The 26,102-nt window shown below is 41.2% G+C and overlaps 2 protein-coding genes across 7 annotated transcripts in view; both read left to right on the forward strand.

Moving 5' to 3' along the window:
* Positions 1–1,601: 1,601 nt before the first annotated feature.
* On the forward strand, positions 1,602–19,804 carry aktip (akt interacting protein). Of its 2 annotated transcripts, none has more exons than XM_051703429.1 (10): positions 1,602–1,667; positions 2,820–2,920; positions 12,133–12,341; positions 15,540–15,604; positions 16,281–16,381; positions 17,071–17,159; positions 17,437–17,535; positions 17,942–18,049; positions 18,267–18,327; positions 18,574–19,804. In XM_051703429.1, exons 2-10 carry the CDS (start codon positions 2,879–2,881, stop codon positions 18,676–18,678), a joined length of 879 nt encoding a protein of 292 aa, XP_051559389.1. In that variant the 5' UTR covers positions 1,602–1,667; positions 2,820–2,878; the 3' UTR covers positions 18,679–19,804. The 2 variants fall into 2 exon arrangements, with proteins under 2 accessions (XP_051559389.1, XP_051559381.1); XM_051703421.1 differs by lacking the exon at positions 1,602–1,667 and adding an exon at positions 2,055–2,218.
* A 704-nt stretch (positions 19,805–20,508) lies between these two features.
* The window catches only part of LOC127444027 (chromodomain-helicase-DNA-binding protein 9-like), a 111,416-nt gene continuing 105,822 nt past the window's right edge, over positions 20,509–26,102 (forward strand). Inside the window, exon 1 of one of the 5 annotated variants that reach the window (XM_051703184.1) lies at positions 20,509–20,683. The gene's annotated coding sequence lies outside the window, so the exon portion shown is untranslated. Of the gene's footprint in view, positions 20,684–21,065; positions 21,239–26,102 lie in introns of those variants that run through there. The other 4 variants (XM_051703162.1, XM_051703192.1, XM_051703176.1 and 1 more) reach the window with 4 other exon arrangements.

Below are 26,102 nucleotides of genomic sequence, written 5' to 3' on the forward strand. Positions count from 1 at the left end.
AACCAAATTGTAGATCAGAATAAGCAGGCCATAAGTGTCTCTGAGGAAACGCAGAGTGATGGAGAGGATGAGCACAAGATATTTTTCATCTGCAGTTTGAAAACAATGGCCCACTGAATGTCTGCATTTTAAGAAGTTTGGTAAATTAATCAATACAAACAAAAAAGGGACATATAGTAACAATAACCCAGCCTCTCATTAGTGTTGTTTGATTCATTTAAAAATAGCTGTCTAAGGGAGCGAAACCTTGAAAGGTTCTTGTAAAAACTTGAATACTATGGACATCCTTTAATGCACATACGATAGTCAACTCTTAATGCTGTTATTAACATATATTACATATGTATTAGAGTTTGAGGCCATGTGCAAACAACTTTTATGTCCAACATTTACATTTTGGAAATGCAAGTGGAATCCAGTCAAATTCAATCCGTTTTATTTTAGCAAGTTTTTAATTTGTATATGTCAGAAGAGTCAATGACCTTGCCTTGTTTACCGGCTAGAGAAACCATAGGTCAATTACTTTTATTAACAGACTGTGTTGAAAAACAAAATGAAATCAGATAATGAAACAATAATGAAGTCGATAATTAATTTCCACTTTCAGTCTTGGACAATGTAATTTTCCTCAATTAGGTAAATCAGTGAAGCAGTAAATTAGTTTTTTTCTCTATGCCCCTCATCAGTTATAACTAGGCACAGCCATCAAGAAATCAATCCATCAAATAAACACCAGGTACCAAAGATTACAGAGCAGTTACTCAAAGTAAACATGCAAAGAATTACAACAGTCTACTCGTTTGAAAAGCATTTTATGTGCTAGTGTAGGCCACTGAGATACTGTCTATATATGAGAACTCAAAGAACTTTATAACCATGTAAATGCTCAATGTAATGACAATATTAATGTCACTGATGGCAGTCTTCATAATCATGCAGTGCTTACATTATATTGCCAATATTGCTAATTCATACCGATGGCACTACTGTTTTTTTTTTTTTTTTTTTTTTCTTAGCATGTGACCCTATTTAGAGAAGATTAAGTTAGGCTGTCAATTAAGGCCATCATTGAGTTTACAATTCTGAGTTTTTGACTCCCTCTTTTGTCCTAGAAGGGACATTGCAAAATCAATCAAACCATTTTCAATGTGCAGTGAGACATTTCTTTCTTTCTTTGCTGTTGAAAAAAATTAATATACAAACATCCCCTGGAAAATATGAATCAGCAAGGAATTATGAACATGCATATACAATCCTCAGAAACATAACATCAAGAAGAGAGATGTGAGAGACATGGGTAAATGCACAAGGAAAGCTGATCATATTCATGGATAAAATATTTATTATAATGATCCGACGATCAACATTATTTATAGGATATTTAAGTTTAAAGAATGTGTAAGTAAATGTATCAAATGAAGAAACTGATAACACGTTCCATTTGACAACTAATGAAGCTGTCATATAAATTTCACATTTAAGCATGATAAAAGCGACCAATCCAAACTCATTACCTTGGTCTGACATGATTGACAGTTGAATGAACCAATAGAATCTCCTGAGTTTCTCTATAAACCAATGACAGAAAAGTAGCACATTCCGTGCGGTCAGTCAACTGGGAGGGTGGATAATACTACGTGTGGTAAAAATGTTCTGAGTTTAACACGGTAAGTTTCGCAAAGCCCATTCTAATTGACAAGATATTTGTTTATGTTTAACTGCAATATCCCGTGAATGTCATATTGTAAGTAACATCTGCAGCTCGCGTCTGAAGAAACGCTCAGACTGCAAACCTGTTCTGACAACAGAAGGCAAGACTTTTGGCAGCTGGTTTAAAGCTACGTTCAATATAAACTATGGCACCGATGTCATTTAATTGCTATTTTCAGTCATACATTCTTGGTATGTGACAAATATGTCCAGACTAAACGTTAACCTGGAGACATTTAATCCTCTGGCTTGTTGTATTGAAATAGTGATAGGCTGATGGGCGTGTCAATCAAAGTGAGAGCCAATCACAGTCCCTCAGTTCCGCCTTTTCCTGTCAAGTTTGTTTGAGGTGTGTTCGGTATTTGTGTTAGATGATTCGGATAACAGTGCCGTCGGCTGTTTAGTTTGACTCTACAGTAAAAAACAAGAAAAAGAAAATCTAAATGTAATTCATATTCCGACGAGTTACAGTGTAACGCGGTAAGCCAGATGACCTTATTTGGCTCAGGTAAGTGAAACTCGTTAGGTACGGATGTTTTCGTGCTAAATAGAGGCTAGTCAAGTCCCGTCATAAATATCCTGTCAGACAATATAACTTTATATAATCTGGAAAAATCTGCTGTCTCACCCGCTAAAGGTTATCTGTCACCAAACTAAGCTGTCTGCAGTGGGTGTCGTATGGAAATTAACACTGAAGCTCTTTGTTTTTACTTAACGTGAAGTGTCTCGGACTATGGCATCGGTCTGTCTATCTCCTATGTCGCTACACAACGTTAATACTGCGATTTCCCCTCACCTTGGTTATCATTTTAAAAATGTTCGCTCGTTTATGCAAAGACAGCGATCTTGCTATTCTCGCTGTCTATTTTGTAAGTTAACAACATTGAGAATGTTCCCATCCCACAGAATGATTACTAACTGTGAAAATACGCTGCTATTATGCATTGGGTTTCCACTCACTGAAGTTCTCACTAGCACAGACAACGTTATTATCTTTGCTAGTGGGGATTGGATTGCCACCAGCTGCCATACAGCATCAGGTTGCCCATTGTGTTCTTCAAATGTCCAGGCTCTCATCAGCTCTTTCTTTCTTTTCTTTTCTCTGGCAGTAAATCCTTTTGGATGCCACCAAAAAGCGGACATACACCCATCTCGAGCTCAATGAGTAATGAACCCATTCTGGAGCATGTCGACAAACGCTGGTCGAAAGGTGAAGTATGGCAGTAGGCTTATGTCTTTTAATGGAGTGTACCACACATGATCAACACCTTTGACTCTATCTATCTCTGGCCCATTAAATTGGGCATTGTGATACAGTTGTCAGCTAAATAAAAGCTATTGCTTTTGTAAGTTAATACTGGTTAGGAAAATATTTCAATTTCCTTTTTATTTTAAACTGTGTAGTGCTGTTTGATTTGTTTTTCAGCTAATATTAATGTCCCCCTCCTGAAGTTTGAATGCCCTTGCACAGGGTAAGAGGAATGGACTGGTTCACAACATGTGACTTTGCAGAGTAAGCACGCGGAAGGTTCAGGGTTTAAAGGTGATTTTTGCACAGATCCGTCTGTCTGAAGTCACTAGTATTAGTGCAGTGCAGGGTCATGCTTGTCTTAAACAAAGATGAAAGCTATTTACTGTCTTTTCCTAGAATAACCTCCTGACTTATTTCTCTTATTGTATGAATATTGTGTGTCATTACAATGCTAACTAACTTGCAAAGGAGGTGAGTTGCAATCAACTTGTACTCTTGATTGAGCCCAGCAAAACAAGTAAAAGCTTGTTTGTCATAAACAGCTAAGGTGCTGTCAGGACTTATGTTAGATGTGTAGACTAGCTGCTATTATTTTGAGATTTCTGTTGCACCCAGGAAATCATAAGTTACAGTGGCAGTGATGTGATTGTACAGTATTATTATTATTTTTTTTTTTTTTTTATGGTAGCTTGCTAGAGGTTGTCAAATTGCTAGATCCAATAAAAGCTGGATGGACCCTTGTGTCTGACTGTATTCTGATGAATTAATTTTAATGGTGACATTGGCGGAGCATAAGGAAATTATTGCAGCTTCCTGTATTCAAAAGTAACAGGTGTCAGTGTTTCTTAATGGGTGCACTTCGTATAACTTGACTGGGGTGATAACAGGCAGTATTTATGTGATTGACTATTCTGTGATATTTAGCTGTGATATTCATTTGGTTACTGTTGACTTGATTACAGTAAACTGTGTGCTGTTCTGTGGTGACCAGCTGAAGAATCAGTTTGTTTTATTAGTTTTTCTTTTCGTTTAGCCCCAGGCCTCTCGTTTAAGTATTTCTGTTGTCTGGCTTTCACCTGCACAGCTCCTTGAGGTATATTGCATGGGTCTGGAGGTTTGCTGTTTGATTGACAGGCGGTGTATTTGTGTGTGCTGAACATGCGCGCATGTTCCGAAAATGCTTGTGCTAATGCGCACCTAAACGGTTAAACACATTTCAAAATTCCGCCAAAATGCCCGTCTTGTTGAGATATTCATGTAAACACAGAGAATGATGTCTAAAGTGAATGTAAACAGCGGAGAAAAAAGTGGATTTGTATTAAAATGTCGGACTTGTAAGTGTAAATGTAAGCTACAAGACCTGCTGCTGTCTAATGTAGTGTGTCATTATAATAATCAAACAACCATAACAAGAAAATGAGAAACCACTCACTGCTCTTGACTGGGTAACTTTTAGTAGCATTAAAAAGTATTAATGTATTATAATCATACAGTGAAGACTAGGGCTGTCAAATTAAAATTTGAATATTCGTTGAATTTAAGAAAAAACGCACATTCGAGAGAAACAAATGAGAAACGCATCTGATTTCAATTACATTTTATTTTGTCCCTACTGTAATTCGATGACTTCAGATCGATCGCATTCTTGCACTAAAAAAGGCTAGACACAGTGCAACAAATACAGTTTAACAGAAAGCAGGTGTCTCAAGATGCTTTTGAAAGTTCTTTTTAATTAGAAACAGCATCTAAAAAACAGCGTTCCAGTTCGAGACGCTGAATAAACAAAAACAAAGCGAAACTAAGACATTCGACTATTGGCGGTACTGTTGTTCGCGTGCGAGTGATTATTACGAGTGCCGGTGGTGGATCAAACAATAATTTGCGGACCCCCTGCGGTACCACCATGGACCCCCTGTTGAAGACCCTTGCACTGTCATTTCAATACCACCTTTTAACTTGGCGCAAGCTTCAAATTCAGTTCCTGCATTTGCAGTTTGGAGATTCCACCAGCAGGTGGTAATAAAGTTAATGCCCAAATTCTGAAAATACAGAACATCAAACGGTGTCCCTAACCATTGCAATTTTTCAGGGGTTATCGCTTGAGATTTGTACAGTATTAAACTTTCTATAGGTCATGGTTCATTTTTTCAATTATGTTAATTATTTTTATGTTTGTATACACCAATCAGTCACAACATTAAAACCACCTGCCTAATATCGTGTAGGTCTGCCTCGTCCTGCCAAAACAGCTCTGACCCGTCGAGGCATGGACTCCACAAGACCTCTGAAGGTGTCCTGTGGTATCTGGCACCATGACGTTAGCAGCAGATCCTTTTAAGTCCTGTAAGTTGTGAAGTGGGGCCTCCATGTATTGGACTTGTTGGTCCAGCACAAATCATAGATGTTCAGTCAGATAAAGATCTGGGGATCTTGGAGGACAAGACTTGACATTTTCCTCAAACCATTCCTGAACTATTTTTGCAGTGTGGCAGGGCACATTATCCTGCTGAAAGAGGCCACTGCCATCAGGGAATACTGTTGCCATGAAGGGGTTTACGTGGTCTGCAACAATCTTTAGGTAGGTGGTATGTGTCAAAATAACATCCACATGAATGCCAGGACTCAAGGTTTCCCAGCAGAACATTGCCCAGAGCATCGCACTGCCTCCGCCGGCCTGTCTTCTTCCTATAGTGCATCCTGCTGCCGTATCTTCCCCAGGTAAACGATGCACACGCACCCTGCCATCCACATGATCTAAAAGAAAACGTGATTCATCAGACCAGGCCACCTTCTTCCATTGCTCCATGGTCCAGTTCTGACGCTCACGTGCCCATTGTAGGCACTTTCGGTAGTGGACAGGGGTCAGCTTGGGCATTCTGACCGGTCTGCGGCTGCGTAGCCCCATATGCAGCAAGCTCCAATGCACTGTGTTCTGACACCTTTCTATCATGGCCAGCATTACGTTTTTCAGCAATTTGTGCTACAGTAGCTCTTTTGTGGGATCGGACCAGACGGGCTAGCCTTCGCTCCCCACGTGCATCAGTGAGCCTTGGGCGCCCATGACCCTGTTGCTGGTTCACCAGTTGTCCTTCCTTGGACCACTTTTGGTAGGTACTAACCACTGCATACCGGGAACACCCCACAAGATCTGCCGTTTTGGAGATGCTCTGACCTAGTCGTCTAGCATCACAATTTGGCCCTTGTCAAAGTCGCTCACATCCTTACGCTTGCCCGTTTTTTTTGTTTTGTTTTTTTTTCTGCTTCCAGCACATGAAATTCAAGAACTGACTGTTCACTTACTGCATAAAATATCCCACCCCATGACAGGTGTCATTATAATGATATAATCAATGTTATTCACTTCACCTGTCAGTGGTTTTAATGTTGTGGCTGATCAGTGTATAATATTATTATTGTATATTTAAAATTGTATTTATGATTTAATTTGTAGCCTACTAGTAATTTTCCACCTGTTGTTGGGATTGATTTTTAAGTCACTGGAAAAGGGGCCAGTGGAAGGAGAGACTAAAATATTTGGATTTGGTATGATTTTTGTACCACTTTGTTATTTTGATTTGTTTTCGTTTCATTTAAAGTGTAATTAGAATTTAGAAATTTGTTTGGTTTATTTTTTTGTGTTTAAATACATGAATTACATTTTTAAAAATTAAAATCAACCGGTAGAAGTGAAGTGCGTGCCGATACTGTCACGAATCAGCAGAGAAGAACAGGACCCAAATGCAGAGTAGAAAAATAAGGGGATTTATTTAAACAAAAATGAAGGCAAAATCCAACATAAACTCCCACAAGGAGGAAAAAACAAACAAACATAAACTACCCCATAGGGTAAACGGACAGTCCAGGCTGGGGCAGAGGAGAACGGGGCACAGAACTGACTGGACCAAGCTGGGACAAAACAGGGCCAACATAGGGGAACAAACAAGACGGACTGGCACTGGACTGCACACACAAGGAGGCCAAAATAGGGAGAGAAATTAAACGGGTTAACGGGACAGGTGAGGCAAATTAACTAATAATAAGCAAACAAGGAGGCGGGGTATGACATAAGACAGAGAGACCATGCTCTTGCAAGACAACAAATGCCCGAATGGAATGCGATCAAATCTAATCACTTTTATTGTCACACAACCATATGCACAAGTGCAACAGTCGGTGAAAGTCTTGGATGCAGTTCCGAGCAACACAGCAGTCATGACAGTGATGAGACATATACCAATTTACAATAAACATCAGATTTACACAACACAATTTACATATCTAATATACACAATTACACAATAATAATAATAATATAGAATGTACAGTATAGAGTACACACAATATAGAATACACATACACACAATATAGAATACACATACACATAATATAGAATACACATACAATAAAAATAGTATATAAAGTGTATATAAAATATACAGTATGATGTATTGTACTATATTGACATTCAGGCTGTCGTTGATATTCAGTTGCCAGTGTGTTGTTAAGAGAGAATATAATTTATGACAGTCCAGTGTGAGGTAATAAGATTAATAAAGTGCGGTGCTGATGTATATTGATTGTAAGAGATAAAGAGTTCAAAAGGGTCCTAATGCTGCGATACCGCCTGCCTTATGGTAGCAGTGAGAGCAGCCCATGGCTCGGGTGGCTGGAGTCTCTGATGAACCTCTGAGCTTTTCTCACACACCGCCTGGTATATATGTCCTGGAGGGAGGGAAGCTCACCTCCGATGATGTGTCTGGTTGTTCGCACCACCCTTTGCAGGGCTTTGCGGTTGTGGGCGGTGCTATTGCTGTACCAGGCAGTGATGCAGCCAGTCAGGATGCTCTCTACAGTGCTGGTGTAGAACCGTGTGAGGATGTGGTGGTTCATTCCAAACTTCCCCAGCCGTCTCAGGAAGAAGAGGCGCTGATGAGCCTTCATAATGGCCTCAGTGTGGACGGACCATGTGAGTTCTTCTGTGATGTGGACACCGAGGAACTTGAAGCTGCCGACTCTCTCCACCGATGTTCCATTAATGGTGATGAGGCTGTGTTCTTTGTCTTTTCTCCTGAAGTCCACCACAAGCTCCTTGGTCTTGCTGACGTTGAGGGAGAGGTTGTGCTCCTGACACCAGCGTGTCAGATTGTGCAGCTCCTCTCTGTAGGCTGTTTCATCATTGTCAGTGATTAGACCTACCACTGTTGTATCATCAGCAAACTTAATGATGGCATTGGAGCTGTGTGTTGCCACAGTCGTGTGTACAAGGAATACAAGAGTGGGCTGAGAACACAGCCCTGTGGGGCTCCAGTGTTGAGGGTCAGTGATGATGTTGCTGCCCATTCTAACCACCTGGCGTCTTCTTGACAGGAAGTCCAGGATCCAGCTGCACAGCGAGCTGTTTAAGCCCAGAGCCTGGAGTTTCACATAAAGCTTGGAGGGCACTATGGTGTTGAATGCTGAGCTGTAGTCTACAAACAGCATTCTCACATAAGTGTTCCTTTTTTCCAGGTGGGAGAGAGCAGTGTGTAGTGTAGATGCAATGGCATCATCAGTGGAGTGGTTATTGTGGTAAGCAAACTGCAATGGGTCCAGTGAGGCAGGCAGCATAGAGCAGATGTAATCTCCGATTAGTCTCTCAAAGCATTTGCTGATGATGGGGGTCAGAGCAACAGGACACCAGTCATTTAAGCAAGTGATTTTGGATTGCTTTGGTACAGGCACAATGGTGGACTTTTGAAGCATGTGGGGACTACAGACAAGGAGAGTGAAAGGTTGAAAATGTCCGTAAAAACACCAGCCAGTTGGTTCACGCACGCTCTGATGATACGGCCCGGAATGCCTTATGGACCCACGGCTTTACGGATATTCACCCATCGGAAGGATCGTTTTACATCCGCTACAGAGACTGAGAGTGAACTAACCTCTGTAGCTTCAGCCGTGAGAGCTCTCTCCGTGAGGGCGGTGTTATTTCCCTAGAAACGAGCATAAAAAGTATTTAGCTCATCCGGGAGAGAGGCAGCGGTGTTCACGGTGAAGTTTTTATTCCTTTTGTTGTCCGTGATGATATTAATTCTCTGCCTCGTGCTTCTAGAGTCGGTGGTGTTAAACTGTCCTTCAATCTTGTCCCTGTACTGGCGTTTGGCTGCTCTGATAATTTTGCGGAGGGCATAACTGGCTTGTTTATGCTACTCCATGTTCCCGGAATTAAAAGCGGAGGTCCGCGCATTAAGTGCCGCACGAACATCGCTATTAACCAGTGGTTTCTGGTTGGGGTAGATCCGTATTGTTTTGGTCGGAACAATGTCCTCTATGCACTTTCTGATGAAACGCGTTACGCTATCAGCATAAATCTCAATGTCGTCATCAGAGGCGGACCGGAACATCTCCCAGTCCACGTGATCAAAACAGTCTTGTAGCATAGAATCTAATGGTCTGACCAGCACTGGATCATTCTGAGGGTGGGTGCTTCCTGTTTCAGTTTCTGCCTGTAAGCGAGCAGAAGGAGAACTGAAGAGTGGTCTGATTTGCCAAATAGTGGGCGGGGGAGGGATTTGTAGCCATCCCGAAAGGGAGAGTAGCAATGGTCCAAAACCTGGTTCCCTTGTGTGTTGAAACTGATATGTTGGTGGTATTTTGGTGCGATTGATTTGAATTGGCTTTGTTAAAGTCCCCGGTCACAATGAACACGGCCTTAGGATGCGCGTTTTCCTGCTCACTTATACTCCCATACAGTTCCTTGAGTGCTCGGTCTGTGTCGGCTTGTGGGGGGATGTACACAGCAGTGATAATGACCGCTGTGAATTCCCTCGGTAGCCAGAATGGTCGACACAGAAGCATGAGAAATTCCAGATTAGGAGAGCAGAAAGACTTGATGGACTGTACGTTCCTCTGATCAAACCAGGATTTGTTGATCATAAAACATACACCATCACCTTTTACCTGAGAGTTCTTTCGCTTTATCCGCTCGGTGCATGGAGAACCCTGCGGGTTCGATGGCTGAGTCAGGAATCTCCGCAGACATCCAAGTTTCTGTAAGGCAGATAATGCAGCAGTCCCTTGTCTCTCGTTGGAAAGAGATCCGCGCTCTCAGCTCACAGAGCTTGTTGTCCAGAGATTGAACATTTGCCAGTAGAATACTGGGTAGCGGGGGTTGATTTGCGTGATGTCTTAATCTGATGAGAACACCGGCTCTATTTCCCCTTTTCCTTTTGCGTTTCTGCGGCCGGGCTGCCCAGACAAAGGGCTCCGTTTGCGTGTTTGTAAACAGCGGGTCGGCATCGAGGAATATGAAGTCCGGTTTTCGGTGTGCAATTGCAGAACCAATGTCCAGAAGTGTTTTATCTATCGTATACAATAAGGCAGACGACATCCAAGACAAACTGCAAAAAACTGCAATGTTGTGTCGGAGCTCGCAACGCAGCAGCCATACTCGGCGCCATCTTGAGTCCCAAGACAAAATCAGTAAGACAATAAGGCAGTATACGGCCATGCCAGCCGACAAACAAGACGATAAAATGCGTATCGATGCCAAACTAAGCAATGCCACTCATTCTCACACTAAACAGAGCCCAAGCGTACATCGCGAGGCAAACGCCACGTGATACATGCAACAGGCAACGAAAACAAGACAGGACACCTGTGTGAGTTTAGCCACACACAAACCAGAAATCTCAGACCGAAGTGACTGAACCTCAGCACAGCGTTAAGACCGATCGCGACACGGGCATGCAGCGCAACGTGAGCGAGACGCGAGGCGCACCCGTGTTCGCGAGAGACAGACATGCTATTGACGTGAGTGCGTGCTGCCAAGATGACATAAGCATGATGCACTCACGTCAATAACAGACAGACATGGCGCATGAGTGTCCAGATCCCAACCCTGACTGAAACCAAACCAGACAGGAAGTCAGGACCCAGACACTATACTCCAGACATGAAACAAGACAGACTAAAGATCGCACAGCAGTGAATACAACCGAAACTGCGCACTCACACAAAGACGGACAATGAAAAACGTCCTCATCAAGGATGCAGTTAATGTACATTTTCTATTCTTCAAATTCATTGCATACAGTCCATTTACAACTTCTTATGAATGTGCTGTCTTTGTTTGTATCGCTGGTGCTTGACAGGATATGGATTATTTAATAGGACGCAGATGGTGGAAATCCCAGAGAAGAACCTCAGAATTCAATTGCACTTGACCCAGCCCATTTGTTCGTTGCTCTGGCAATTTCACCAAACCTGCTTGCACCTAGACTTATTGCATGCTTGCATGAAAATACCAAAAATTCATGGCCATGCCCACTGACTTTGTGCTTATGACTTAAGGCATAGCGCTGTGCTTAGTGGCAGTGCTCTTAAAATAGGGCCCAGTATCTTTTCCAAAACTATTCAGTAGCCTTTCATTTGGCCCCCAGCCTGATTAAGACTGGTAATTAAAAAAATAATAATAATCTAATCAATATAAAATAGCTGTAAGTAGCTGTAAGTTATCTTGACACTATAAATGCGGTTCTAGAATGCATTTTAAATGAATTGCTAGAACAGCCTGTTAGATTATACGGCACTCCAGTGTCTACCATCATGGTAGATTTTTATGCAATAAGTATGTAAGATGTTAGAGTTGTTGGTATGTTTTCATGTTCAGTTTTGTTTTTGTTTTTTGGGTCATGAAATAGCTACACATTCAACAGCACACACCTTTTAGACGGCAAGTACAAATATCTCAGAGCTACAGGTCAGAAATCTGTACTGCATACCAAACCTATATAACTAAAACCTATAGCTAAATGGACTGTATAATATTTTAGATATATAAAAAAAATATATATATATTTACTGGGGCTTTTTTGTTCCCCCACATTTTTAATATCTGGGTCATGTTCGTCAATGTGAATTACTGACACTACCCCCGGTGTCATGTTAGTGGTGCTTGTATTATTTACCAAAACAATAACTGCATACAAAATCCATTTATTTGAAGAAAAACTCAAAGTGTATCGGGCATGTTAAGTATTAGATGGTCATTGATTTGGGTCCCTGAAATTCAAAATGGTTAAAACAAACAATTGCATATGAAAGATTTTTAGCAACTTGGTTAAATAACTTTAGGGCAAACATGGCTAATAAGACTCTTAAATAATTGTCCTATGTGTATGTGTGTGCAGAGATCTGACAGTGAAGAGCAAAGTGGTCAGGGGGAGCAGAGAGCCAGTCCAGCTCGTCCTCCATTTGGCAAGAAGCAGCTTCCCTCCATTCCAAAGAATGCAGTCCCCATCACTAAAGCCGCCTCACCAGCCTCCTCTACACAGTCAGCCAATGGCACCCATGCCTCATACGGGCCTTTCTACCTGGAGTACTCGCTGCTAGCAGAATTGTGAGTGATGCTCTGTTCATCATATATTGATGGTTTTTGTGGGTCCATCCATTTTCTCCCGCTTATCCAGGTCACGGGGGCAGCAGTCTGAGCAGGCATATTCAGACCTCCCTCTCTCCAGCCACTTCAGCCAGCTCTCCCGTGAGAATGCCGAGGCGTTCCCAGGCTAGTCTAGAGATATAACCTCTCCAGCTTGACCTGGGTCTGCCCCTGGGTCTCCTCCTGGATGGACATGCCCGGAATACCTCTACAGGGAGGCGTCCGGGGAGCATCCTAGAAAGATGTCTGAACCACCTCAACTGGCTCCTTTCAATGCGGAGGAGCAGTGGCTCTACTTTGAGCCCTTCCCGAATGTCTGAGCTCCTTACCCTACCTCTAAGGCTGAGGCCAGACACCCTACGAACGAAACTCTTTTCCACCGCTTGTGTACACGATCTCATCCTTTCGGTAACTACCCAAAGCTCATGAGGGTAGGAACGTAGATCGACTGGTAAATCGATAGCCTTGCCTTCAGGCTCAGCTCTCTCTTCACCATGGCTGACCGGTACAATGCCTGCATAACTGCTGACACTGCACCGATCCGTCTGTCGAACTCTCGTTCCATTCTCCCATCACTCGTGAATAAGACCCCGAGATACTTATCTCCTCCACCTGGAGCAGCCACTCATCTCAAACGTGAAGAGGGCATTCTACCTTTTTTCCAGCAGAGGTCCATGGACTCGGACTTGGAGGTGCTGATTCTCATTCCTGCCTCTTCACACTCAGCTGCAAACCGTCCCAAATGGAGGGCACTCCCTGATGAAGCCAAAAGGACAACATCATCTGCAAAAAACAGGGATGCAATCCTGAGGTCACCGAATTGGACCCTTTCCAACCCTTGGCTGCCCCTAGAAATTTTGTTCATAAAAATTATGAATCAAACCGTTGACAAGGGGCAACCGTGGTGGAGTCCAACATTCACTGGGAACAAGTTACTGCCGATTAATGCTGGCAATGCAAACCAAACTCTTGCTCCGGTCATAAAGGGACCATATGGCTTGTAGCAACAAGCCCGATTACCCCGTAATCCCGAAGCACCCCACACAGAATTCCTCTTGGGACACAGTCGTATGCCTTTTCCAAGTCCACAAAACACATGTAGACTGGTTTGGCAAACTCCCATGATCCCTCTAGTATTCCCAAGAGGGTAAAAAGTTGGTCCAGTGTTCCATGCCCAAGACGGAATCAGCATTGTTCCTCCTGAATCCGAGGTTCACCACCAGCTGAACTCTCCTTTCCAGCTCAAGAACATAGGCTTTCCCAGGGAGGCTGAGATGTGTGATTTCCCCCTAAAGTTGGAGCACATCCTCCTGTCCCCTTTCTTAAAAATGGGGACCACCACCCCTGTTTGCCAATCCAAGGGTACCGTACCCCCCTTCTATGCAATGTTGAAAAGGTGTGTCAACCAAGACAGCCCAACAACATCCAGAGCCTTCAGATATTCTGGGCGAATTATATCCACCCCCGGAGCCCTGCCACCGATGAGTTTGACTACCTCAGTGACCTCACCAACCGTGATGAGTGAGTCCTCCTCAGAGTCCTCTGACTCTGCTTCCTCCCCAGAAGGCGTGTTGGTGGGGTTCAGGGGGTCCTCGAAGTGTTTTTCCACTGCCTAATTATATCCCCAGTTGAAGTTAGCAACTCTCTCCCCCAGAACTGCTTCCTCCTCCCCCCCCGCCCCCCGAGTCACCTGATGGTTTGCCAGAACCTATTTGAGGCTGATTGGAAGTTTCTTTCCATAGCCTCTCCGAACTCCTCTTATGCCCGAGTTTTTGTTTCAGCAACTACCCGAGCAGCGTATCGCTTGGCCCGCCGGTACCCGTCAGCTGCTTCAGGAGTTCCACATGCTAACCAAGCTTGGAAGGCCTCAAACATGGTGTTCGTTATGGGCAAACTGTGATTTAGCAGAGAAGTCCAATAAAAAAAATGCTACTCTGGTTCAGATCGGACGGGCCGTTCCTCCCAATCACGCCCTTCCAGGTTTCACTGATATTGCCCACATGAGCGTTTAAGTCCCCCAGAAAAACAACGTAGTTTCCAACCGACCTCCAGCCTTCCAACACCCCACCCAAGAAGGACAGATACTCTGAATTGGTGTTTGGCGCATAAGTGCAAACAACAGTCACAGTCCGAGCTCCAATACGGAGCCTAAGCTGTGTGTGTAGGAAAACCCGACTATATCTAGCCAGTACTTTACTATCTCCCACACCAGCTTGGGCTCCTTTCCCACCTGTGAGGTTACGTTCCATGTTCCAGCTTCGGTAACCTAGGATCAGTCCGCCAAGGTCCCTGTCATCGACTGCCGCCCAATCAACACTGCACCGGACCCTTATGTCTCCTACCGTGGGTGGTGGGTCCATGGCTGGGCGGTCCCATGTTGCTCCTTCGGGCTGTGCTGGCCTCATGAGTGAAGGGGAAAATGCTGGGCACGAGCCAATCATCGTGAGCTGAAAGCAGTGACGTCTGTCATAAGCGCTTCAACAAATGAAGAAAATGCTGAAGTTTCTGCTGGATTCAGTGCTTTAATCAGAAACGGACTTTAAATGATGACATTGTTACAATACTGTGGCTGGGTGAGCAAAAGTGAGATTCCAAACAGACGTAACAAATGAAGACTGCATGCATTCATTGTGAAAATACTGTGGCTGGATGAAAAAGCACGAGAAATCAACAAAGTTTTTATATGTTGGGCATTTGGAAATGAAGTTGGCATCTTTCTGATTATAATCACACATATTTATGATGATTAGACCGTGCACTGAAAACAATCACGGGATGAGGTCGAAATTGCATACTACTATTACTATTTATGCCATAGACCGATGTGGCAGAGGCAGTATAAGTAATATGGGTAGTAAGCCATTGCGAACACCGCCCACAATCGCTGTACCTTGGCCAAAAGCGGCAGGTCTTTGGCATTGAGAGCGACTTTGAGCTGAGTTTTTCCATGCCATTGGAAATGTAGGGTGAAGCCTACTGGTTTTTAAAGAAAAAAAGTACAAGAATATGCCCTTCAGTATGCTCTGCCCAAACTTGTATTACTTTTATTAATCTTGAGCTACCCTGAGTTTTCACTTTTTATCAACAAGTAGCATAGCAACACGTGTACATGTGTAGTATAAAATGAAAATGACAGTTATGGCTTTGTCTCCTTTGCAGCACATTGGTGATCAAGCAGAAGCTCCCTGGCATCTATGTACAGCCTTCATACAGATCAGCATTGAGTAAGAACCAGGCATTTCTTTTTTTCTTTTCCACTCTATTCTAAGTCCCAGGTGCCCTCCCAAAAGATGTTTGTTTGCTGAGTTTCATTTAACTTGTAAAGTTGAAATTGAATTCTTCCTATTTGGAAAAGGGCATTAGAACACCACTTGGTGATGAATTTCAACTTCGTGTGTAGAATTGTACAATTCCAACAGAATGTGGGTGCATTATGTCACATGATCAGGCACCAAATGAACACCTTTTAATGGAACATTTCACTTTCAAGCAAATTACTTGTTTTACATTACATGAACCCACATTACATGATTATAAAACCTGCATGGCAAATGTTCTCTCTCTTTTGTTGGTAAGTGTACAATTGTAAAATAAATGGTAGTATTGGCATTTTATTTATACATCATTTAAGAGCAACATAACACAATATATAGATGTAGAAGTACTCGCACTAGTAGAAATCTCCCACATCAGACTTTAAATGGAATGCAGAATTATTCCTCGTGTGCACTTATCTCAAGTTTTGGATCACTGGAGCAATGTTTCAGGAAATGGAAGGCACTTTATCTGTTATCCATGTTCGATAACGGAGTTCAAGAATTGGCTATGGCATTACTCAACAGAAGAATGGGCTGCTAATTTGCTGTCAAGTATCCACCAATGTCTTTTCTTTTGTTCCAGTGTGGTTTGGTGTCATTTTCATTCGACATGGCTTGTACCAGGATGGTGTGTTTAAGTTTACCGTGTACATCCCTGATAACTACCCAGATGGAGACTGTCCTGTAAGTACAGTACAGGCTTTCTCAGCTTTTCAATGAATTATGTGCAGTACCATAACCAAAGTATGGCTACATGTATTCATTCTATACTCTGTGGGTTTTAGTTTAAGTTCTGTTGAGAACAGGTGATGAATACAGTTTCAGATTCAATTCTCAACTTGGAGAGCAATATCATTTATGGTGTTCTTTGCTGTCTGCCAAGTTAGCCATAACAAAGTCAAACCTTAATGTAGCCTTTACTAGTTTCTTATTTTTAAATGGCAAAAGGAATGTTGAAATTCAATCTTAGGACTGTAATTGTGTCATATGTTGACATTAGAGAGGGCATGGTATCCAGAAACACAACATCATTGGTCCACACACTGCTAGAATTATTCACTTCTCGGGCCAGCAGAGGTGTGTTCCTTTACATAATACAGTGACTTATAGAACACATCAATTTATTCTATCCATTTGATAATTTCTCCTTAAAGATCCCATTAAGGATTCAAGAGGTTCTTTTTCTGTTCTTTTAAGGTCTGTTATAAATACTTGTTTTAATTTTGTCCTGTTTTGTACTATTTAGTAGTTACACTTGATGAATCAGTGCATCAATGTTAGAATTGACTGGCCATATCTATTTGTCATTACAGTTTGGTTTCTTCAGAAGAGCTGATCTTTTTGTTTTGTTACCTTTATGCATGTTGTTTCAGAGGGTGGTTTTCGACACGCCAGTTTTCCACCCATTAGTTGACCCGGTCTCTGGTGAGCTTGACGTGAGGAGAGCTTTCACCAAATGGAGGTTTCTTTAAAAAAATAACCTAATATCTTATGTGCTGCCATGAGCTTTCTTGGAGATTTAGGATGCATAAAGAATGTGCTTATGATGAGCTTTGATTTGAGCTGTTGTTGCATATTTGAACTCTAGATTGTGTTGGAAGATTTTATGATGATGCAACTATAAGGGACTGTTTTTTTTCGCCCACAAATACACCAGTTGTTTCCTTTTCACACAAAATCTGACTGACACGAATGTTATTTTAATGGGAAATTGCACATTTCTCTTCCTTGCACTACAGACGAAACCACAACCATATCTGGCAGGTTCTTATGTATGCACGCACAATCTTCTACAAGATCAACACCATGGATCCACTCAACCCTGAAGCCGCTGTGCTGTGAGTAAAGGATTCTATATCACTGATTACAGTTATCACAGTTCTAAATCTAAACGTATGAGTCACTAACTGATGAAAAGTGTATGCCACTGAAGTTGCCACTCCACTTTATTTCACTGCTACATGGATAAAGTTATCAGTGTCTCTCATCTGTATACTCGGACAATGTTTTTTATAAGCTTATTTTAACTTCCCTGTGTTTTGACTGAAGTCATATGGCATTGGTGTTTACAAGCTATGTCCAACCTCAGACTTTGCCTCACACATCAAGAAGAAAGCTTTAGCTTTTTTTTTGTTTTCAACATTTTCTCTAAGCTGTGCCTCCCAGTAGTTAAGAGCTTGTTTGTTTTAAAGTCCTTTTACACTTGACTAATTTTGATTACTAATGTCCATGCTTTCTGTGCAGGTATGACAAAGACATCCAGCTTTTCAAAAGCAAGGTTGTAGACAATGTTAAGTTATGCAATAGCCACTTGTTTGACCAGCCAAGGATAGATGATCCTTATGCAATAAGGCAGGTGCAACATATGTAATATACCATGTTTTTCTCCACAACAAGACAATGTTAATGTCCTCCTTTTATATACAATATACGCCGTTTTAAACTTTGTTATTTGTAAGAATGAAACCTGGAGCTTGTGTTGTTCAGTGGGGTTAAAAGTTCAGTGTTGAGTCACTAGACTGGACTTTGGCTCATTTTTCCACATCTAATGTTAGTTGTCTTTCTCTAGCTTCTCCCCATGGAATCCAGCAGTGCATGAAGAGGCAAAAGAGAAGATGTTTGCACATAAAGTGAGTGTGTGATGCTCCCCTGACTGCTCCCGAAAACCAAGTCTTCTTCCTGCTATCTGATGCATGCCTCATTGTAAAGCATGAGCTTATTTTCTATGGGTTTGTGTGTTTGCGCATGTGGAGAATGTGGCTGTGCAGCCCATTTCCTTTCCCATTTCCTATCGTCTTTATGTTCTCAGTGTATTAGTTAGAATGTGAACTATACCCTTGGTGCTTGGGTCCAATGGCCTTTTCTTGTTGTTGTAGAGACGACCTGAGGATTACAAAGGATTGCCGGTGTCTGGGCTGTCTTGGGTGAAGACTGGTTCTACTCAGCCTTTCAGCAAAGAGGACAACCCCCTTCAGACATGAACCTTCAGTATCTCGGTCTGTCCACCAGGAGGGGTGCTACGCTATTGTTGCTGTGCTGAACCATATAAATTGAATTCTGAGGCAGTTCTATGAACTTCATTAGCAACATTCTCAGCTTTAAAAGAACTGTATTTTAAACCACTAAAATGGCTTGAACTATAACATTTTTCCAGTATAGATCTAATGACTCCACTCATTTCGATGCCGAGGCTTGAACGAAGTCAGAGGGCACAGAGCTTGTTCTAGTCAATACTGTAACTTGCACGTTAATGTTTTCAGGCACAACAAACCACCTCACTTGTTTGTGTACACTCAAATATATATGTGTATATATATGTGTGATTTACGCATTTCAATTTAACAAGAATTCCACCAAATTGAATCTTTAATTAAAATAAACTAAATTATTTAAAGTTTTATTAGTTTTGTTAAACACTACACAATTCAGTTTGATGGAATTTTATGAAATGCGTAAATCTTAAAAATAGGCTAAAATATATATATATATATATATATATATATAATTTTTTTTTTTTTTTTTTTTTTTTGGCTAATGATTTAAGATTTATTTCCTTTTACATTGGTTTTCCTTTCCCTACAATCTTTGTTAATGATTTTAGATTGGGACAGAACACTCTGTGTATGTATTTTGGTTGTTTTTTTGTTGTTGTTTTTTTTTAAATATTGTGTAATAAAAGTCCTGTGTATGTAATGGTTGTAATGTAAAGTGCTGCACAAGACAAATACCATTCATTAAGACCAAGTTCATCCTTAATGTTCAGTAATGTAATTCACTTTGTGTCCTAATGGCTCAATCTTAAAGGGTTTGATGTGTAAATAGTGGAGCAGTTCAATGAAATGAGTGGCCTCTTTAGCAGAGCCCACAACTCCCTCATTTATTTATCTAGGTATGTACATTTGGTATATAATCAATTTTAGTTTTTTTTTTTTTTTTATTATTAGTAGTAGTAGTAGGTATTTTATTTTTATTTATTTATTTTTTTTGTCTATTTTGGGTGATTTCAGTGAGCATGCTAATATGAGCTCTGCTATATAAGCAATGGAAGTTTTTTTTTTTTTTTTTTTTGAATAAATCTGTTGAAGGCAAATAAATGCATAAAACACATTAATGGTGTTGTAACTTTTTGTGCATATAAAAAGAAAGTGATTCTTATAAAGAAGTGATTTTGTTTGTTTGTTTGTTTGTTTGCTTACTTTGTCTCATGTTGTCCCAAAGCCATATGACTTTCTTTTTGGGGGGGTTGTACTATCCTTTAGAACAACAACAAAAATAAATAATAATAATGCGAATTTTACAAGTTTTGTATGTTATTGCAAATTTGAGCTTGAAGGTACAAGAAATGCGTAGTCCTCATGTTAAAATGTAAACGATGCTACCTGAAGCTTAAAGATAATTATTTTGTTTAAATTAGCAATAGGTTAAAAAAGCATTTGGGGTGGCTATTGATTATACACATTTTCAAGTTGACAAGCTCCCGTTTTCTTATGGATTTGACATTATCAGAGTTTTCAAGCAGCAGTTCCCAAAAGATCCACTAGAGGTGATCAAATATCACTGGCGCCGATAGCAACTTGTCTCCTCCCTCTTCTCCCGCCACCACAGGCTGATTCACTGTGTAAAACACTCGCCGATTGGCTGAGCTTCCAGTTCGGCCATCTTGTTTGTGAACCCTAACTTCATATTTTGCTTAAATAACTTTATGTCTAGGGGTTTGATGATCATTTCAAGAACAGGATATTGACCTTTGACATAACTCTAGCTGAGGACTTAAACTGACGAACCAGTTATTCCAAATAAATACATTCAGCTTCGTCCAATCACAGACGATTTAACAAATATGCAAATGTATGTTTTCATCATCCTACGTCAGTAGCGCTGGAACCGCTGAGGTCGCCCAGACACGATATCAACTACGACAAAACTTCGCTATTTTATTCCTCCTTAAATGGTCGCGTTCTCACTGGATGATTTGGTTTCGTTTGGGTAAGTTCGCTCATTTATTTCCTTTCCTTGGCAAATGAGAGTGCAAATATAGAGTGATAGAGTGCAACCGTGCTGAAACTCAGGTGGCTGTCAGTCCTGATGAGAGAGAGAGAGAGAGAGAGAGAGAGAGAGAGAGACACCATGACGCTCAGCTGCCTGAAGGGAATCACTGCCTGGATGAAGCGTTCAGTGTGCTCGCGGACCTGGACTCAGGTAGACTGTCAAGATATAAGCTCCACGTGAAAGGCTCGTGCACCGAGTTTTAGTAGTCCTGAACTAACGGGGACCGACCGCACTAAAGAACGAAAGAAAGTAGACCGAAGTGTTGCCTGCCTCGTTTCATTTCGACCAGGACGAATGTAACAGCAGGAGCTATTTTGAACGAATATCGCTTTCCTTCGTTGTTATGACGAAACATGAAAAGGACGTACGAGTACGCTGTTTAAAGTTGGCGATGCTGATGATTGATGTTCTGTGTGGTACAGTCATTTCATCGTTACTGGATTGTACAGTAGTTTCTTTTTTTCTCCAGCACAGAAGAGATCTGTTGGACAGGTGAGAAAAGGCTTGACCACACTATGTAACACAATTTTTGTTCTGGATAGTAAATGTTATTTCCTAATTGCTTATGCCTCAAAAGTATAGAAAATGGCTATTATTCCCCACAAACTTTGCTTTTGTGACCTGGACAGTGATATTTTTAAATGTACCTATTTCCAATGAGAAAACAGGCGAATTTGTGTCTTTTCGTTCACATAAAGTCAGAAAAACAACAACATATGAATCCAAATTAACATGTATTTATACTAAAGTAATACAAAAATGACTACAAAAGATTTAGAAGTGAGTAGTTTTGAGATTTACGTTATACTGTAAATCACTTTCACGAATTAGCCCCCAAATGTAATCTCCCATCATGTTCTCATTACACTGACCTTGGTAGCGGCGTTCAAAGTCCAGTATATCCTGATGGAAGTGCTCACCTTGATCTTCCGAGTACGCGCCCATGTTCTTCTTGAATTTATCAAGATGAGCATCAAGGATATGGACTTTGAGGGACATCCTACAGCCCATTGTGCCGTAGTTCTTCACCAGAGTCTCAACCAGCTCCACATAGTTTTCGTCCTTGTGATTGCCCAGGAAATCCTGAACCACTGCGACAATGCTGTTCCAAGCTGCTTTCTCCTTACTAGTGAGCTTCTTGGGGAAATCATTGCACTGCAGGATCTTCTTAATCTGTGGTCCGATGAAGACACCGGCTTTGACCTTTACCTCAGAGAGCTTAGGGAAGAAGTCTTGAAGGTACTTGAAGGCTGCCAACTCCTTATCTAGAGTTCTGACAAATTGTTTCATAAGGCCCAATTTGATGTGCAGTGGTGGCATCAGCACCTTCCTGGGGTCCACCAGTGGCTCCCACTTGATGTTGTTCCTGCCCACAGAGAACTCGGTCCGCTGTGGCCAATCCCACCTGTGGTAGTGCGCCTTGGTGTCCCTGATGTCCCAAAGGCAAATATAGCAGGGAAACTTGGTAAAACTGCCTTGGAGACCCATCAGGAATGCCACCATTTTGAAGTCTCCTGTGACCTCCCAACCATACTCATCATACTTCAAGCAAGGTCTTGATGCTGTTGTAATACTCTTTGAGGTGCACCGAGTGAGCCAGGAGAAGAGACGGGTACTTGTTACCATTATGGAGCAGCATGGCTTTGAGGCTCCTGGATGAGCTGTCAGTGAAGAGGCCCCACTCATTCTGGTTACAGGCGATTCCGATTGCCTCGAACAGACTGGTCACATTGTGGCAGAAGCAGAGCCCATTTTGACGGGTGAAGAAGCTGGAAAAAGAAAGTGACGCTTCCTCTGATCTGCGACTTGCACACTTTCATCCAACAAGTTCCACTGCTTGAGCCTAGATGTCAAAAGCTTGGCATTGGACTTGGTGAGACCAAGATCTCTAATCAAGTTGTTGAGGTCTTTTTGTTTGGGGTAGTATGGGTTTCTCTCCTCGGCTCCACCTCTGAAATCCCTCAAAGTCCATATCCTTGATGCTCATCTTGATAAATTCAAGAAGAACATGGGAGCGTACTCGGAGGAGCAAGGCGAGCGCTTCCATCAGGATATACTGGACTTTGAACGCCGCTACGAAGGACAGTATAACGAGAACATGATGTGAGACTACATTTGGGGGCTGATTCGTGAAAGTGATTTACAGTATAACGTAAATCTCAAAACTACTCCCTTCTAAATCTTTTGTAGTCATTTTTGTATTACTTTAGTGTAAATACATGTTAATTTGTATTCATATTTATTTATTTATTTTTTTCTGACTTTATGTGAACGAAAAGACACAAAGTCGCCCGTTTTCTCATTGGAAATAGGTACATTTCAAAATATCACTGTCCAGGTCACAAAAGCAAAGTTTGTGGGGAATAATAGCCATTTTCTATACTTTTGAGGCATAAGCAATTAGGAAATAACACTTACTACCCAGAATTTGTTTCACAGTGCCATTGGAAGACTCATACAGGTGATATGCTGAGGTGTCTGACCCTTACAAAAAGCACTTTGATGGTACCATGATACAGTGATGGAATCAGATGAAACACCATTGATAAATATCATGGTGATTGATTACCATACAGTATGTGTGATGTGTACCATGGCATTTGGTACTCCAAAGAATACCATGGTATTGCCATATGGCGCATGTCCAAAAATTTAGTACCATGGTGCTTTTTGGTCCTTTTTTTTTTTTTGGTGAATATTAAAAGGATAGTTGTCCCGAAAATCATCACATCATTTACTTATCCTCATGCCACCTCAGATGTGTGTGACTTAATTTCTTCTGCAGAACACACATTAAGATTTTTTTAGAAGAATATTTCAGCTCTGTTGGTCCATACAATACAATGCAAGGAAATGGTGACCAAAGTTTTGAAGCTCCAAAAAGCACATAATGGCAGCATAAAAGTAATCCATATGACTCCAGTGGTTTAATCCATGTCTTCAGAAGAGATATGATACAGTGCTGTGAAAAAGTATTTCCCCCATCCTGATTTCTTCTGTTCTTGTGTATATCTTGTACTAAATTGTTTCAAAAATTCAAACAAAATCTAACATAAAACAAAGGCAACCTGAGTAAGCACAAAATACAGTTTTTAAATGATAATGTTATTTACTGAAGCAAAAAAGTTATCCAATACCAACTGGGCCTGTGTAAAAAAAAAAAAAGTAAAAAAAAAAAAAAGTATTTTGTCCCGTTAGTTACTAAATCCCCAAATCTATGAAATTGCATTCATAATGGGGTTCAGCTGGACTAGACACACCCAGGCCTGATTACTGCCAGCCCTGTTCAATCAAATCAACACCTAAATAGAACTTTTTCAGCAGCATGAAGTTTGCTAAACGGTCTCAATCAGTAGCACACTATGCCAAGGTCGAAAGAAATTCCAGAAATGATGAGGAAAAAGGTGATTGAAATACATCAGTCTGGGAAGGGTTACAAAGCTATTTCAAAGGCTCTGGGACTCCAAAGATCCACAGTGAGAGACATTATCTCCAAATGGAGAAAACCTGGCACAGTAGTGAACCTTCCCAGAAGTGGCCAACTTTCCAAAATTTTCTCCAAGAGCACAGCGACGACTCATCTAGGAAGCCACAAAAAAGCCAAGGACAGCATCCAAAGAACTGCAGGACTCTCTCGCATCAATAAATGTCACTGTTCATGACTCCACTATTACGAAGACACTGGCCAAAAATGCCATCCATGGAAGAGTGGCGAGGCGAAAACCACTGCTAACCCAGAAGAACATTAATGATGGTGTGGCGATGCTTTGCTGCTTCAGGGCCAGGGTGACTTGCAATAATTGAGGGAACATGAATTCTGTTCTCTACCAGAAAATCCTAAAGGAGAACTTCCGGTCATCAGTCCATGAGTTAAAGCTCAAGCACAACTGGATTATGCAGCAAGACAATGATCCAAAGCATAGGAGTAAGTCCACCTCTGAATGGCTTAAAAGAAGCAAAATTTAAAGTTTTGGAGTGGCCTAGTCAAAGTCCTGACTTGAACCCGATTGAGATGCTGTGGCAGGACCTTAAACGGGCAGTTCATGCTCAAAAATCCTCCAATGTGGCTGAACTAAAGCAGGGCCAAAATTCCACCACAACGTTGTGAAAGACTGATCTCCAGTTATCTGATGCATTTGGTTGCAGTTGTTGCTGCCAAAGGTGGCACAACCAGCTATTAAGTTTGAGGGGGCAGTTAGTTTTCACATGGGTGAAAAAAAAAAGTAAATAAAGAAAATATATTTTAAAATAAATATTTTGCTCTCCAACTATGTTTGTTTTTGACCCATCAGTTTATATAAATAGGCTGCCAACATATTGATCAAGAACTCCAGTATCTGCTCTCCATCCTAACAAATCCAACAGGTCCTCTTCAAGAATAAATTATCACTATTTATAAATGAAATGTTATTAGTTTAAACTCAGAAAATGCTCAATATGTCAATATGTTTATGCATTTTAGTAATGGTCATAGTCTCTAAAAAAATATGTCTGAAACAACTTATATAAGTTTTTAGTTGATTTTGCCATGAAAACATCCATAGAATCAGGCATGGCATTAAAAGCAAACAAACAATCAAACAAACAAACCCATAGTCACTAATCAGAGACTTGTCTAGTCTGACCTAACAGGTGGACTGATTTTGTGAAATCTGGCCAGGGAAGATGCAGGCATTGGTGAAATTGTTGTTTGGATTTAACCTCCTCCAATTTATCCAGATTAACTAGAGGGATTCTGACATATTCAGTGCTGAGTTACAGTGAATAGCACTGAATGTTGTTTGGTAAAATATGGCAATACTAGGTGGGAATGCATGGTGAACAAAGAGTCAGTCAGATTCAACTGCTGTGAGCAGGAAGTGTTTGAATTTGGAGATGCACTTCGACTCCAAAAACAAAACAAAAAACACCTGTACCATCTAGGGATGGGCTCGGGTACTCGGAAATGGCAGCAATGATCGATCATGAAAACGATGATCGATAGTGATCGCATGATGTGACTTTTCACTTAATTCGAAATCCAATGACAATTACCTTACAACTAACTTTTAATTTTGATATTGATTACGTTGTGGTTTTGAGGGGTACATTGTCAGAAACGTCTCATGGCAACCAAACTGATACAACACTAAAATGCTATCGTTACATTAATCAAAAGAGAGTGTAATTAACCGTATTTTGAACACCTGTCTCTGCAAAACATTTGCTAAACACGTTTTATTGTCATTTCATGTAAGAACTTTAACTCATTAATGGATATTATTTAATAAAAGTAAATGTTTGTCACTGACCATAAACCTCCCTGCCCTGCGTGAAGTAACACGCACCTGCATCTCGACGAAATGGGAGTTGAAGA

Source organism: Myxocyprinus asiaticus, chromosome 1, assembly GCF_019703515.2.
Source record: "Myxocyprinus asiaticus isolate MX2 ecotype Aquarium Trade chromosome 1, UBuf_Myxa_2, whole genome shotgun sequence".
NCBI classification, from domain to species: domain Eukaryota; kingdom Metazoa; phylum Chordata; class Actinopteri; order Cypriniformes; family Catostomidae; genus Myxocyprinus; species Myxocyprinus asiaticus.

Excerpts from the sequence above, each read along its gene's own strand:
- aktip (XM_051703429.1), top strand. The coding sequence starts at position 2,879 with ATGAACCCATTCTGGAGCATGTCGACAAACGCTGGTCGAAAG. Across the intron at positions 12,342-15,539 it reads TACTCGCTGCTAGCAGAATT|CACATTGGTGATCAAGCAGA; the intron begins GTGAGTGATGCT and ends TCTCCTTTGCAG. Across the intron at positions 16,382-17,070 it reads ACCCAGATGGAGACTGTCCT|AGGGTGGTTTTCGACACGCC; the intron begins GTAAGTACAGTA and ends ATGTTGTTTCAG.